This window comes from Pseudophryne corroboree, chromosome 6 (assembly GCF_028390025.1).
Source record: "Pseudophryne corroboree isolate aPseCor3 chromosome 6, aPseCor3.hap2, whole genome shotgun sequence".
Classification (NCBI taxonomy): Eukaryota; Metazoa; Chordata; class Amphibia; order Anura; family Myobatrachidae; genus Pseudophryne; species Pseudophryne corroboree.
Window position 1 is genome coordinate 195,648,951 of NC_086449.1, and position 13,550 is coordinate 195,662,500.

The following is a 13,550-nucleotide window of genomic DNA, read 5'->3' on the forward strand; positions in this document are numbered from 1 at the left end:
AAGGTTAAGTTCCTGTGTTCGATCCCTCTGGAGCTAATGGTGTCCAGTAGCCTAAGAAGCGCAACCTAGCCGCAGTTAGTAGGTTTGCTTCTCTCCCCTCAGTCCCTCGTAGCAGAGAGTCTGTTGCCAGCAGAAGCTCTCTGAAAATATAAAACCTAACTAAAATAAGAATTTACTTACCGATAATTCTATTTCTCGTAGTCCGTAGTGGATGCTGGGGACTCCGTAAGGACCATGGGGAATAGCGGCTCCGCAGGAGACTGGGCACAAAAGTAAAGCTTTAGAACTACCTGGTGTGCACTGGCTCCTCCCCCCCATGACCCTCCTCCAAGCCTCAGTTAGGATACTGTGCCCGGACGAGCGTACACAATAAGGAAGGATTTTGAATCCCGGGTAAGACTCATACCAGCCACACCAATCACACCCTATAACTCGTGATCTAAACCCAGTTAACAGCATGATAACAGAGGAGCCTCTAGAAAAGATGGCTCACTACAGCAATAACCCGATTTTTTTGGGTAACAATAACTATGTACCAGTATTGCAGACAATCCGCACTTGGGATGGGCGCCCAGCATCCACTACGGACTACGAGAAATAGAATTATCGGTAAGTAAATTCTTATTTTCTCTAACGTCCTAAGTGGATGCTGGGGACTCCGTAAGGACCATGGGGATTATACCAAAGCTCCCAAACGGGCGGGAGAGTGCGGATGACTCTGCAGCACCAAATGAGAGAACTCCAGGTCCTCCTCAGCCAGGGTATCAATTTTGTAGAATTTTACAAACGTATTTTGCTCCTGACCAAGTAGCTGCTCGGCAAAGTTGTAAAGCCGAGACCCCTCGGGCAGCCGCCCAAGATGAGCCCATCTTCCTTGTGGAGTGGGCATTTACAGATTTTTGGCTGTGGCAGGCCTGCCACAGAATGTGCAAGCTGAATTGTACTACAAATCCAACGAGCAATAGTCTGCTTAGAAGCAGGAGCACCCAGCCTGTTGTGTGCATACAGGATAAACAGCGAGTCAGATTTTCTGACTCCAGCCGTCCTGGAAACATATATTTTCAGGGCCCTGACAACGTCTAGTACTTGGAGTCCTCCAAGTCCCTAGTAGCCGCAGGCACCACAATAGATTGGTTCAGGTGAAACGCTGAAACCACCTTAGGGAGAAACTGAGGACGAGTCCTCAATTCCGCCCTGTCCGAATGGAAAATCAGATAAGGGCTTTTACAGGATAAAGCCGCCAATTCTGACACGCGCCTGGCCCACTTTCCATGTGAGATATTTTAACTCCACAGATTTAAGTGGTTCAAACCAATGTGACTTTTGGAACCCAAAAATTACATTGAGATCCCAAGGTGCCACTGGAGGCACAAAAGGAGGCTGTATATGCAGTACCCCTTTTACAAACGTCTGAACTTCAGGGACTGAAGCTAGTTCTTTTTGGAAGAAAATTGACAGGGCCGAAATTTGAACCTTAATGGACCCCAATTTCAGGCCCATAGACACTCCTGTTTGCAGGAAATGTAGGAATCGACCCAGTTGAATTTCCTCCGTCGGGCCTTACTGGCCTCGCACCACGCAACATATTTTCGCCAAATGCGGTGATAATGTTTTGCGGTTACATCCTTCCTGGCTTTGATCAGGATAGGGATGACTTCATCCGGAATGCCTTTTTTCCTTCAGGATCCGGCGTTCAACTGCCATGCCGTCAAACGCCGCCGCGGTAAGTCTTGGAACAGACAGGGTCCTTGCTGGAGCAGGTCCCTTCTTAGAGGTAGAGGCCACGGATCCTCCGTGAGCATCTCTTGAAGTTCCGGTTACCAAGTCCTTCTTGGCCAATCCGGAGCCACGAATATAGTGCTTACTCCTCTCCATCTTATCAATCTCAGTACCTTGGGTATGAGAGGCAGAGGAGGGAACACATACACTGACTGGTACACCCACGGTGTTACCAGAGCGTCTACAGCTATTGCCTGAGGGTCCCTTGACCTGGCGCAATACCTGTCGAGTTTTTCCCAACGGTTTATAATCATGTGGAAGACTTCTGGGTGAAGTCCCCACTCTCCCGGGTGGAGGTCGTGTCTGCTGAGGAAGTCAGCTTCCCAGTTGTCCACTCCCGGAATTGCTGACAGTGCTATCACATGATTTTCCGCCCAGCGAAGAATCCTTGCAGCTTCTGCCATTGCCCTCCTGCTTCTTGTGCCACCCTGTCTGTTTACGTGGGTGACTTCCGTGATGTTGTCCGACTGGATAAACACCGGCTGACCTTGAAGCAGAGGTCTTGCTAAGCTTAGAGCATTGTAAATGGCCCTTAGCTTCAGGATATTTATGTGAAGTGATGTCTCCAGGCTTGACCATAAGCCCTGGAAATTCCTTCCCTGTGTGACTGCTCCCCAGCCTCGCAGGCTGGCATCCGTGGTCACCAGGACCCAGTCCTGAATGCCGAATCTGCGGCCCTCTAGAAGATGAGCACTCTGCAACCACCACAGGAGGGACACCCTTGTCCTTGGTGACAGGGTTATCCGCTGATGCATCTGAAGATGCGACCCGGACCATTTGTCCAGCAGGTCCCACTGAAAAGTTCTTGCGTGGAATCTGCCGAATGGGATTGCTTCGTAGGAAGCCACCATTTTACCCAGAACCCTTGTGCATTGATGCACTGAGACTTGGCTCGGTTTTAGGAGGTTCCTGACTAGCTCGGATAACTCCCTGGCTTTCTCCTCCGGGACAAACACCTTTTTCTGGACTGTGTCCAGGATCATCCCTAGGAACAGAAGACGAGTCGTCGGAACCAGCTGCGATTTTGGAATATTGAGAATCCAATCGTGCTGCCGCAACACTACCTGAGATAGTGCTACACCGACCTCCAACTGTTCCCTGGATCTTACCCTTATCAGGGAATCGTCCAAGTAAGGGATAACTAAAATTCCCTTCTTTCGAAGGAATATCATCATTTCGGCCATTACCTTGGTAAAGACCCGGGGTGCCGTTGACCATCCATACGGCAGCGTCTGAACTGATAGTGACAGTTCTGTACCATAAACCTGAGGTACCCTTGGTGAGAAGGGTAAATTTGGACATGAATGTAAGCATCCTTGATGTCCCGAGACACCATGTAGTCCCCTTATTCCAGGTTTCTTAATCACTGCTCTGAGTGACCCAATCTTGAATTTGAACCTCTGTATGTAAGTGTTCAAAAAATAAGAATTTACTTACCGATAATTCTATTTCTCGTAGTCCGTAGTGGATGCTGGGGACTCCGTAAGGACCATGGGGATTGGCGGCTCCGCAGGAGACTGGGCACATCTAAAGAAAGCTTTAGGACTAGCTGGTGTGCACTGGCTCCTCCCCCTATGACCCTCCTCCAAGCCTCAGTTAGGATACTGTGCCCGGACGAGCGTACACAATAAGGAAGGATTTGAATCCCGGGTAAGACTCATACCAGCCACACCAATCACACTGTACAACTTGTGATCTAAACCCAGTTTACAGCATGATAACAGAGGAGCCTCTAGAAAAGATGGCTCACTACAGTAATAACCCGATTTTTTGGTAACAATAACTATGTACCAGTATTGCAGACAATCCGCACTTGGGATGGGCGCCCAGCATCCACTACGGACTACGAGAAATAGAATTATCGGTAAGTAAATTCTTATTTTCTCTAACGTCCTAAGTGGATGCTGGGGACTCCGTAAGGACCATGGGGATTATACCAAAGTTCCCAAACGGGCGGGAGAGTGCGGATGACTCTGCAGCACCAAATGAGAGAACTCCAGGTCCTCCTCAGCCAGGGTATCAATTTTGTAGAATTTTACAAACGTATTTGCTCCTGACCAAGTAGCTGCTCGGCCAAGTTGTAATGCCGAGACCCCTCGGGCAGCCGCCCAAGATGAGCCCACCTTCCTTATGAAGTGGGCATTTACAGATTTTTGGCTGTGGCAGGCCTGCCACAGAATGTGCAAGCTGAATTGTACTACAAATCCAACGAGCAATAGTCTGCTTAGAAGCAGGAGCACCCAGCTTGTTGGGTGCATACAGGATAACAGCGAGTCAGCTTTCCTGACTCCAGCCCTCCTGGAACATATATTTTCAGGACCCTGACAACGTCTAGCAACTTGGAGTCCTCCAAGTCCCTAGTAGCCGCAGGCCCCACAATAGGTTGGTTCAGGTGAAACGCTGAAACCACCTTAGGGAGAAACTGAGGACGAGTCCTCAATTCCGCCCTGTCCGAATGGAAAATCAGATAAGGGCTTTTACAGGATAAAGCCCCCAATTCTGACACGCGTCTAGCCCAGGCAAGGGCCAACAGCATGACCACTTTCCATGTGAGATATTTTTAACTCCACAGATTCAAGTGGTTTCAAACCAATGTGACTTTTGGAACCCAAACTACATTGAGATCCCAAGTGCCACTGGAGGCACAAAAGGAGGCTGTATATGCAGTACCCCTTTTACAAACGTCTGAACTTCAAGGACTGAAGCTAGTTCTTTTTTGGAAGAAAACTGACAGGGCCGAAATTTGAACCTTAATGGGCCCCAATTTCAGGCCCATAGACACTATTTGCAGGAAATGTAGGAATCGACCCAGTTGAATTTCCTCCGTCGGGCCTTACTGGCCTCGCACCACGCAACATATTTTCGCCAAATGCGGTGATAATGTTTTGCGGTTACATCCTTCCTGGCTTTGATCAGGATAAGGATGACATCATCCGGAATGCCTTTTTTCCTTCAGGATCCGGCGTTCAACCGCCATGCTGTCAAACGCAGCCGCGGTAAGTCTTGGAACAGACAGGGTCCTTGCTGGAGCAGGTCCCTTTTTAGAGGTAGAGGCCACGGATCCTCCGTGAGCATCTCTTGAAGTTCCGGTTACCAAGTCCTTCTTGGCCAATCCGGAGCCACGAATATAGTGCTTACTCCTCTCCATCTTATCAATCTCAGTACCTTGGGTATGAGAGGCAGAGGAGGGAACACATACACTGACTGGTACACCCACAGTGTTACCAGAGCGTCTACAGCTATTGCCTGAGGGTCCCTTGACCTGGTGCAATACTTGTCGTTTTATAAACATGTGGAAGACTTCTGGGTGAAGTCCCTACTCTCCCGGGTGGAGGTCGTGCTGAGGAAGTCTGCTTCCCAGTTGTCCACTCCCGGAATGAATACTGCTGACAGTGCTATCACATGATTTTCCGCCCAGCGAAGAATCCTTGCAGCTTCTGCCATAGCCCTCCTGCTTCTTGTGCCACCCTGTCTGTTTACGTGGGTGACTGCCGTGATGTTGTCCGACTGGATCAACCCCGGCTGACCTCGAAGCAGAGGTCTTGCTAAGCTTAGAGCATTGTAAATGGCCCTTAGCTTCAGGATATTTATGTGAAGTGATGTCTCCAGGCTTGACCCTAAGCCCTGGATATTCCTTCCCTGTGTGACTGCTCCCCAGCCTCGCAGGCTGGCCTCCGTGGTCACCAGGACCCAGTCCTGAATGCCGAATCTGCGGCCCTCTAGAAGATGAGCACTCTGCAACCACCACAGGAGGGACACCCTTGTCCTTGGTGACAGGGTTATCCACTGATGCATCTGAAGATGCGACCCGGACCATTTGTCCAGCAGGTCCCACTGGAAATTCTTGCGTGGAATCTGCCGAATGGGATTGCTTCGTAGGAAGCCACCATTTTACCCAGAACCCTTGTGCATTGATGCACTGAGACTTGGCTCGGTTTTAGGAGGTTCCTGACTAGCTCGGATAACTCCCTGGCTTTCTCCTCCGGGACAAACACCTTTTTCTGGACTGTGTCCAGGATCATCCCTAGGAACAGAAGACACGTCGTCGGAACCAGCTGCGATTTTGGAATATTGAGAATCCAATCGTGCTGCCGCAACACTACCTGAGATAGTGCTACACCGACCTCCAACTGTTCCCTGGATCTTACCCTTATCAGGGAATCGTCCAAGTAAGGGATAACTAAAATTCCCTTCCTTCGAAGGAATATCATCATTTCGGCCATTACCTTGGTAAAGACCCGGGGTGCCGTGGACCATCCCTACGGCAGCGTCTGAACTGATAGTGACAGTTCTGTACCATAAACCTGAGGTACCCTTGGTGAGAAGGGTAAATTTTGACATGAAGGTAAGCATCCTTGATGTCCCGAGACATCATGTAGTCCCCTTCTTCCAGGTTCGCAATCACTGCTCTGAGTGACTCAATCTTGAATTTGAACCTTTGTATGTAAGTGTTCAAAGATTTTAGATTTAGAATCGGTCTCACCGAGCCGTCCGGCTTCGGTACCACAACAGTGTGGAATAATACCCCGTTCCCTGTTGCAGGAGGGGTACCTTGATTATCACCTGCTGGGAATACAGCTTGTGAATGGCTTCCAAAACTGTCTCCCTGTCAGAAGGAGACATCGGTAAAGCCGACTTTAGGAAACGGCGAGGGGAAGACGTCTCGAATTTTAATTTGTACCCCTGAGATATCACCTGAAGGATCCAGGGGTCTACTTGCGAGTGAGCCCACTGCGCGCTGAAATTCATTGAGACGGGCCCCCCACCGTGCCTGATTCTGCTTGTAAAGCCCTAGCGTCATACTGAGGGCTTGGCAGAGGCGGGAGAGGGTTTCTGTTCCTGGGAACTGGCTGATTTCTGCAGCCTTTTTCCTCTCCCTCTGTCACGAGGCAGAAATGAGGAACCTTTTGCCCGCTTGTCCACGAAAAGACTGCGCCTGATAATACAGCGTCTTCTCATGTTGAGAGGCGACCTGGGGTACAAACGTGGATTTCCCAGCTGTTGCCGTGGCCACCAGGTCTGAAAGACCGACCCCAAATAACTCCTCCCCTTAATAAGGCAATACTTCTAAATGCCGTTTGGAATACGCATCACCTGACCACTGACGTGTCCATAACCCTCTACTGGTAGAAATGGGCAACGCACTTAGACGTGATGCCAGTCGGCAAATATTCCGCTGTGCATCACGCATATATAGAAATGCATCTTTTAAATGCTCTATAGGCAAAAATATACTGTCCCTATCTAGGGTATCAATATTTTCAGTCAGGGAATCCGACCACGCCAACCCAGCACTGCGCATCCAGGCTGAGGCGATTTTCTGGTCGCAGTATAACACCAGTATGTGTGTAAATACATTTTAGGATACCCTCCTGCTTTCTATCAGCAGGATCCTTAAGGGCGGCCATCTCAGGAGAGGATAGAGCCCTTACAAGCATGTGAGCGCTTTATCCACCCTAGGGGGTGTTTCCCAACGCACCCTAACCTCTGGCGGGAAAGGATATAATGCCAATAACATTTTAGAATTTATCCGTTGTTATCGGGGGAAAACCACGCATCATCACACACCTCATTTAATTTCTCAGATTCAGGAAAACTACAGGTAGTTTTTCCTCACCGAACATAATACCCCTTTTTTTGGTGGTACTCGTATTTTTTCATTGCCTCAATCATGTAACGTGTGGCCCTACTGGAAGTCACATTCGTCTCTTCACCGTTGACACTGGAGTCAGTATCCGTGTCGGCGTCTATATCTGCCATCTGAGGTAACGGGCGCTTTAGAGCCCCGGACGGCCTATGAGACGTCTGGACAGGCACAAGCTGAGTAGCCGGCTGTCTCATGTCAACCACTGTCTTTTATACATAGCTGACACTGTCACGTATTACTTCCAACAGTTCATCCACTCAGGTGTCGACCTCACTATTACAGGCAATCTGCTCCGTCTCCACATCATTTTTCTCCTCATACATGTCGACACAAACGTACCGACATACAGCACACACACAGGGAATGCTCTGATAGAAGACAGGACCCCACTAGCCCTTTGGGGAGACAGAGGGAGAGTTTGCCAGCACACACCAGAGCGCTATATATATATATACACAGGGATAACCTTATATAAGTGTTTTTCCCCTTATAGCTGCTGTATCTTTAATACTGCGCCTAATTTGTGCCCCCCTCTCTTTTTTAACCCTTTCTGTAGTGTAGTGACTGCAGGGGAGAGACAGGGAGCTTCCCTCCAACGGAGTTGTGAGGGAAAATGGCGCCAGTGTGCTGAGGAGATAGGCTCCGCCCCCTTATCGGCGGCCTTATCTCCCGTTTTTTTATGTATTCTGGCAGGGGTTAAATGCATCCATATAGCCCAGGAGCTATATGTGATGCATTTTTTGCCATCCAAGGTGTTTTTTATTGCGTCTCAGGGCGCCCCCCCCAGCGCCCTGCACCCTCAGTGACCGGAGTGTGAAGTGTGCTGAGAGCAATGGCGCACAGCTGCAGTGCTGTGCGCTACCTTGGTGAAGACAGGACGTCTTCTGCCGCCGATTTTCCGGACCTCTTCTGCCTTCTGGCTCTGTAAGGGGGCCGGCGGCGCGGCTCTGGGACCCATCCAGGCTGGGCCTGTGATCGTCCCTCTGGAGCTAATGTCCAGTAGCCTAAGAAGCCCAATCCACTCTGCACGCAGGTGAGTTCGCTTCTCTCCCCTTAGTCCCTCGATGCAGTGAGCCTGTTGCCAGCAGGTCTCACTGAAAATAAAAAACCTAAACTAAAACTTTCACTAAGAAGCTCAGGAGAGTCCCTAGTGTGCACCCTTCTCGTTCGGGCACAGAAATCTAACTGAGGCTTGGAGGAGGGTCATAGGGGGAGGAGCCAGTGCACACCAGCTAGTCCTAAAGCTTTCTTTAGATGTGCCCAGTCTCCTGCGGAGCCGCTAATCCCCATGGTCCTTACGGAGTCCCCAGCATCCACTTAGGACGTTAGAGAAATTTTAGATTTAGAATCGGTCTCACCGAGCCGTCCGGCTTCGGTACCACAACAGTGTGGAATAATACCCCGTTCCCTGTTGCAGGAGGGGTACCTTGATTATCACCTGCTGGGAATACAGCTTGTGAATGGCTTCCAAAACTGTCTCCCTGTCAGAAGGAGACATCGGTAAAGCCGACTTTAGGAAACGGCGAGGGGGAGACGTCTCGAATTCCAATTTGTAACCCTGCGATATCACCTGAAGGATCCAGGGGTCTACTTGCGAGTGAGCCCACTGCGCGCTGAAATTCATTGAGACGGGCCCCCCACCGTGCCTGATTCTGCTTGTAAAGCCCCAGCGTCATACTGAAGGCTTGGCAGAGGCGGGAGAGGGTTTCTGTTCCTGGGAACTGGCTTATTTCTGCAGCCTTTTTCCTCTCCCTCTGTCACGGGGCAGAAATGAGGAACCTTTTGCCCGCTTGTCCACGAAAAGACTGCGCCTGATAACACGGCGTCTTCTCATGTTGAGGGGCGACCTGGGGTACAAACGTGGATTTCCCAGCTGTTGCCGTGGCCACCAGGTCTGAAAGACCGACCGCAAATAACTCCTCCTTAATAAGGCAATACTTCCAAATGCCGTTTGGAATCCGCATCACCTGACCACTGTCGTGTCCATAACCCTCTACTGGTAGAAATGGACAACGCACTTATACTTGATGCTAGTCTGCAAATATTCCGCTGTGCATCACGCATATATAGAAATGCATCTTTTAAATGCTCTATAGGCAAAAATATACTGTCCCTATCTAGGGTATCAATATTTTCAGTCAGGGAATCCGACCACGCCAATCCAGCACTGCACATCCAGGCTGAGGCGATTGCTGGTCGCAGTATAACACCAGTATGTGTGTAAATACATTTTAGGATACCCTCCTGCTTTCTATCAGCAGGATCCTTAAGGGCGGCCATCTCAGGAGAGGGTAGAGCCCTTACAAACGTGTGAGCGCTTTATCCACCCTAGGGGGTGTTTCCCAACGCACCCTAACCTCTGGCGGGAAAGGATATAATGCCAATAACATTTTAGAAATTATCAGTTGTTATCGGGGGAAACCCACGCATCATCACACACCTCATTTAATTTCTCAGATTCAGGAAAACTACAGGTAGTTTTTCCTCACCGCACATAATACCCCTTTTTGGTGGTACTCGTATTATCAGAAATGTGTAAAACATTTTTCATTGCCTCAATCATGTAACGTGTGGCCCTACTGGAAGTCACATTTGTCTCTTCACCGTCGACACTGGAGTCAGTATCCGTGTCGGCGTCTTTATCTGCCATCTGAGGTAACGGGCGCTTTAGAGCCCCTGACGGCCTATGAGACGTCTGGACAGGCACAAGCTGAGTAGCCGGCTGTCTCATGTCAACCACTGTCTTTTATACAGAGCTGACACTGTCACGTAATTCCTTCCAACAGTTCATCCACTCAGGTGTCGACCCCCTAGGGAGTGACATCACTATTACAGGCAATCTGCTCCGTCTCCACATCATTTTTCTCCTCATACATGTCGACACAAACGTACCGACACACAGCACACACACAGGGAATGCTCTGATAGAGGACAGGACCCCACTAGCCCTTTGGGGAGACAGAGGGAGAGTTTGCCAGCACACACCAGAGCGCTATATATATACAGGGATAACCTTATATAAGTGTTTTTCCCCTTATAGCTGCTGTATTGTTAATACTGCGCCTAATTAGTGCCCCCCTCTCTTTTTTAACCCTTTCTGTAGTGTAGTGACTGCAGGGGAGAGCCAGGGGAGCTTCCCTCCAACTGAGCTGTGAGGGAAAATGGCGCCAGTGTGCTGAGGAGATAGGCTCCGCCCCTTTTTCGCGGACTTTTCTCCTGCTTTTTTATGGATTCTGGCAGGGGTTAAAGTTCATCCATATAGCCCTGGGGGCTATATGTGATGTATTTTCGCAAGCCAAGGTGTTTTTATTGCTGCTCAGGGCGCCCCCCCCTAGCGCCCTGCACCCTCAGTGACCGAAGTGTTAAGTGTGCTGAGGAGCAATGGCGCACAGCTGCAGTGCTGTGCGCTACCTTGGTGAAGACAGGACGTCTTCTGCCGCCGATTTTCCGGACCTCTTCTGTCTTCTGGCTCTGTAAGGGGGCCGGCGGTGCGGCTCTGGGACCCATCCATGGCTGGGCCTGTGATCGTCCCTCTGGAGCTAATGTCCAGTAGCCTAAGAAGCCCAATCCACTCTGCACGCAGGTGAGTTCGCTTCTTCTCCCCTTAGTCCCTCGATGCAGTGAGCCCGTTGCCAGCAGGTCTCACTGAAAATAAAAAACCTAAAACTAAACTTTTCACTAAGCAGCTCAGGAGAGCCACCTAGTGTGCACCCTTCTCGTTCGGGCACAAAAATCTAACTGAGGCTTGGAGGAGGGTCATGGGGGGAGGAGCCAGTGCACACCAGGTAGTTCTAAAGCTTTACTTTTGTGCCCAGTCTCCTGCGGAGCCGCTATTCCCCATGGTCCTTACGGAGTCCCCAGCATCCACTTAGGACGTTAGAGAAAATACTTTCTTATTAGCAAGCTCAGGAGAGCTCACTAAAATGCACCCAGCTCTGTCCGGGCACAGATTCTAACTGAGGTCTGGAGGAGGGGCATAGAGGGAGGAGCCAGTGCACACCAGTAGTACTAATTCTTTCTTTAGAGTGCCCAGTCTCCTGCGGAGCCCGTCTATTCCCCATGGTCCTTACGGAGTCCCCAGCATCCACTAGGACGTTAGAGAAAACAGGCATTCCTAAGCGTTTTCAGGGAGGGTATGTGACATCAGCTCCGGCCCCGATCAGCCTGTTCTCATCGCACTGTAGGAGTAAGTCCTGGGCTGCGCACAGACTACACACACTGGATTTTTGTAGCTCGGCGAACACATGCGATCGCACACTTGTACAGCGAATTTACACTGCCCCTGGGGTGGCGACTATCTGAACGCAGGACAGCAAAGTTAGCAGCCCAGCGATCAGGTCTGAATCACCCCCATGGACCAGCGAAACCATAGGAGAGGGTTGTCTGAGGAGATCAGACAGAAAAATGATAGACAAGCATGTTGAAAGTAAAGGTTATAACGCGACCCCCAAAGCAGCTTGATGTTCCTGTGACAGCAGTTGCAAATATTAAGAAATGTAAAGTCCATGGAACTAAAGCCAACCTTATTAGACGTGGCCTCAAGAGGAAAACAGACCCCAGATGAAAAAAATAAATGCATTCTGGAGCGAAACAGAATGCTCTGTCTGGCAGGTCATGATCCAGAAAACGCTATCAGTATTCTATTCTATATATGGCCATACACAGGCCATATCTGTAACTCCTGTAATATTGCAGCATGTAAGGCCAGTAACAGTCATAGGGCCTCCGTGCACTAGTTATTCACAGGTAGTGTGCTCTGGCTATTAATGCCAGTTCCAATGGTAGAATCCTGAACAGTTTCATGACAGATCAGATATAGAAGCTCTATAGGTAGTGTAATCCAGCAAAAAAACACATAGGAGACACAACACAACCATAATCACCGTTCAGTAGCTCCTGAACCAGCTCAACAGCGGATTTGGCAATCGAGGTCTCCGGCCACTCAGTTACCCCAGTTTTCATACCTTCAGCCAAAACCTGTCAGAAGGGAACCAAAGCAGAAATCATGCTTTAATGATAGTGAACTAGTTCTTGTGTCAGAGAAATTTCCTGTATTCACATGCTTTCATTTGTTGCTAATTTAAGCAGCCTCAATAGGTGGGAAAATGTAAATTAAACTTCATAATATTTGAATTCATTTTAAATCAGTCTATAGCTACCAGTAAAAAATCCAGCTCTTTATATACAGCGTACACAGGACTTCTGGGATCTCCAGACTCCACTTTGATATTCTGAAACGTGAAAAAGAATGTAAAGACCACACAAAAACACAATGCAATTATCTTTTCTTTAAAAGGGGTCAATAAACTGGAAATACATTTTTCATTATATAAAAACTTTTAACAACACACACACACATATCATGCCAGTGCCATCTGCTCCATGCAAGGACGTTACAGTGCATCCGGAAAGTATTCACAGCTCTTCACTTTTTCCACATTTTGTTCTGTTACAGCCTTATTCCAAAATGGAATAAATAATTTTTCCCTCAAAATGCTACACACAATACCCCATAATGACAATTTGAAAAACATTTTTTTTGAGATTTTTTTGAGATTTTTGCAAATTTATTAAAAATTACAATCTAAGAAATAACATGTACATAAGTAATCACAGCCTTTGCCATGAAGCTCAAAATTGAGATCAGGTGCATCCTGTTTACACTGATCATCCTGCAGCTTAATGCGAGTCTACCTGTGATAAATTCAGTTGATTGGACATGATTTGGAAAGGCACACACCTGTCTATATAAGGCCCCCCACTTGACAGTGCATGTCTGAGCACAAACAAAGTATGAAGACAAACAAATTGTCTGTAGACCTCCGAGACAGGATTGTCTCAAGGCACAAATCTGGGGAAGGGTACAGAAAAATATCTGCTGCTTTGAAGGTTCGAATGAGCACAGTGGCCTCCATCATCCGTAAAAGGAAGAAGTTCAGATCCACCAGGACTCTTTCTAGAGCTGGCCGGCCGTCTAAACTTTGCGATCGGAGGAGAAGGGCCCTAGTCATGGAGGCGACCGAGAACCTGATGGTCACTCTGTCAGAGCTACGGCATTCCTCTGAGGAGACCCTTCCAGAAGGACAACCATCTCTGCAGCAATCCACCAATCAGGCCTGTATGG

At 48.9% G+C, this 13,550-nt stretch overlaps 1 protein-coding gene across 2 annotated transcripts in view; it reads right to left on the reverse strand.

The window, feature by feature from the left end:
• ZWILCH (zwilch kinetochore protein) overlaps positions 1 to 13,550 on the reverse strand; it is a 189,327-nt gene that overhangs the window by 94,569 nt on the left and 81,208 nt on the right. For both annotated transcript variants that reach the window (XM_063925568.1, XM_063925567.1), the window contains 2 exons: positions 12,586 to 12,657; positions 12,310 to 12,403 (listed from right to left, as the gene is read on the reverse strand). In XM_063925568.1, coding sequence (XP_063781638.1) covers positions 12,310 to 12,403; positions 12,586 to 12,657 — 166 coding nt within the window. The remainder of the gene's footprint in view (positions 1 to 12,309; positions 12,404 to 12,585; positions 12,658 to 13,550) is intronic.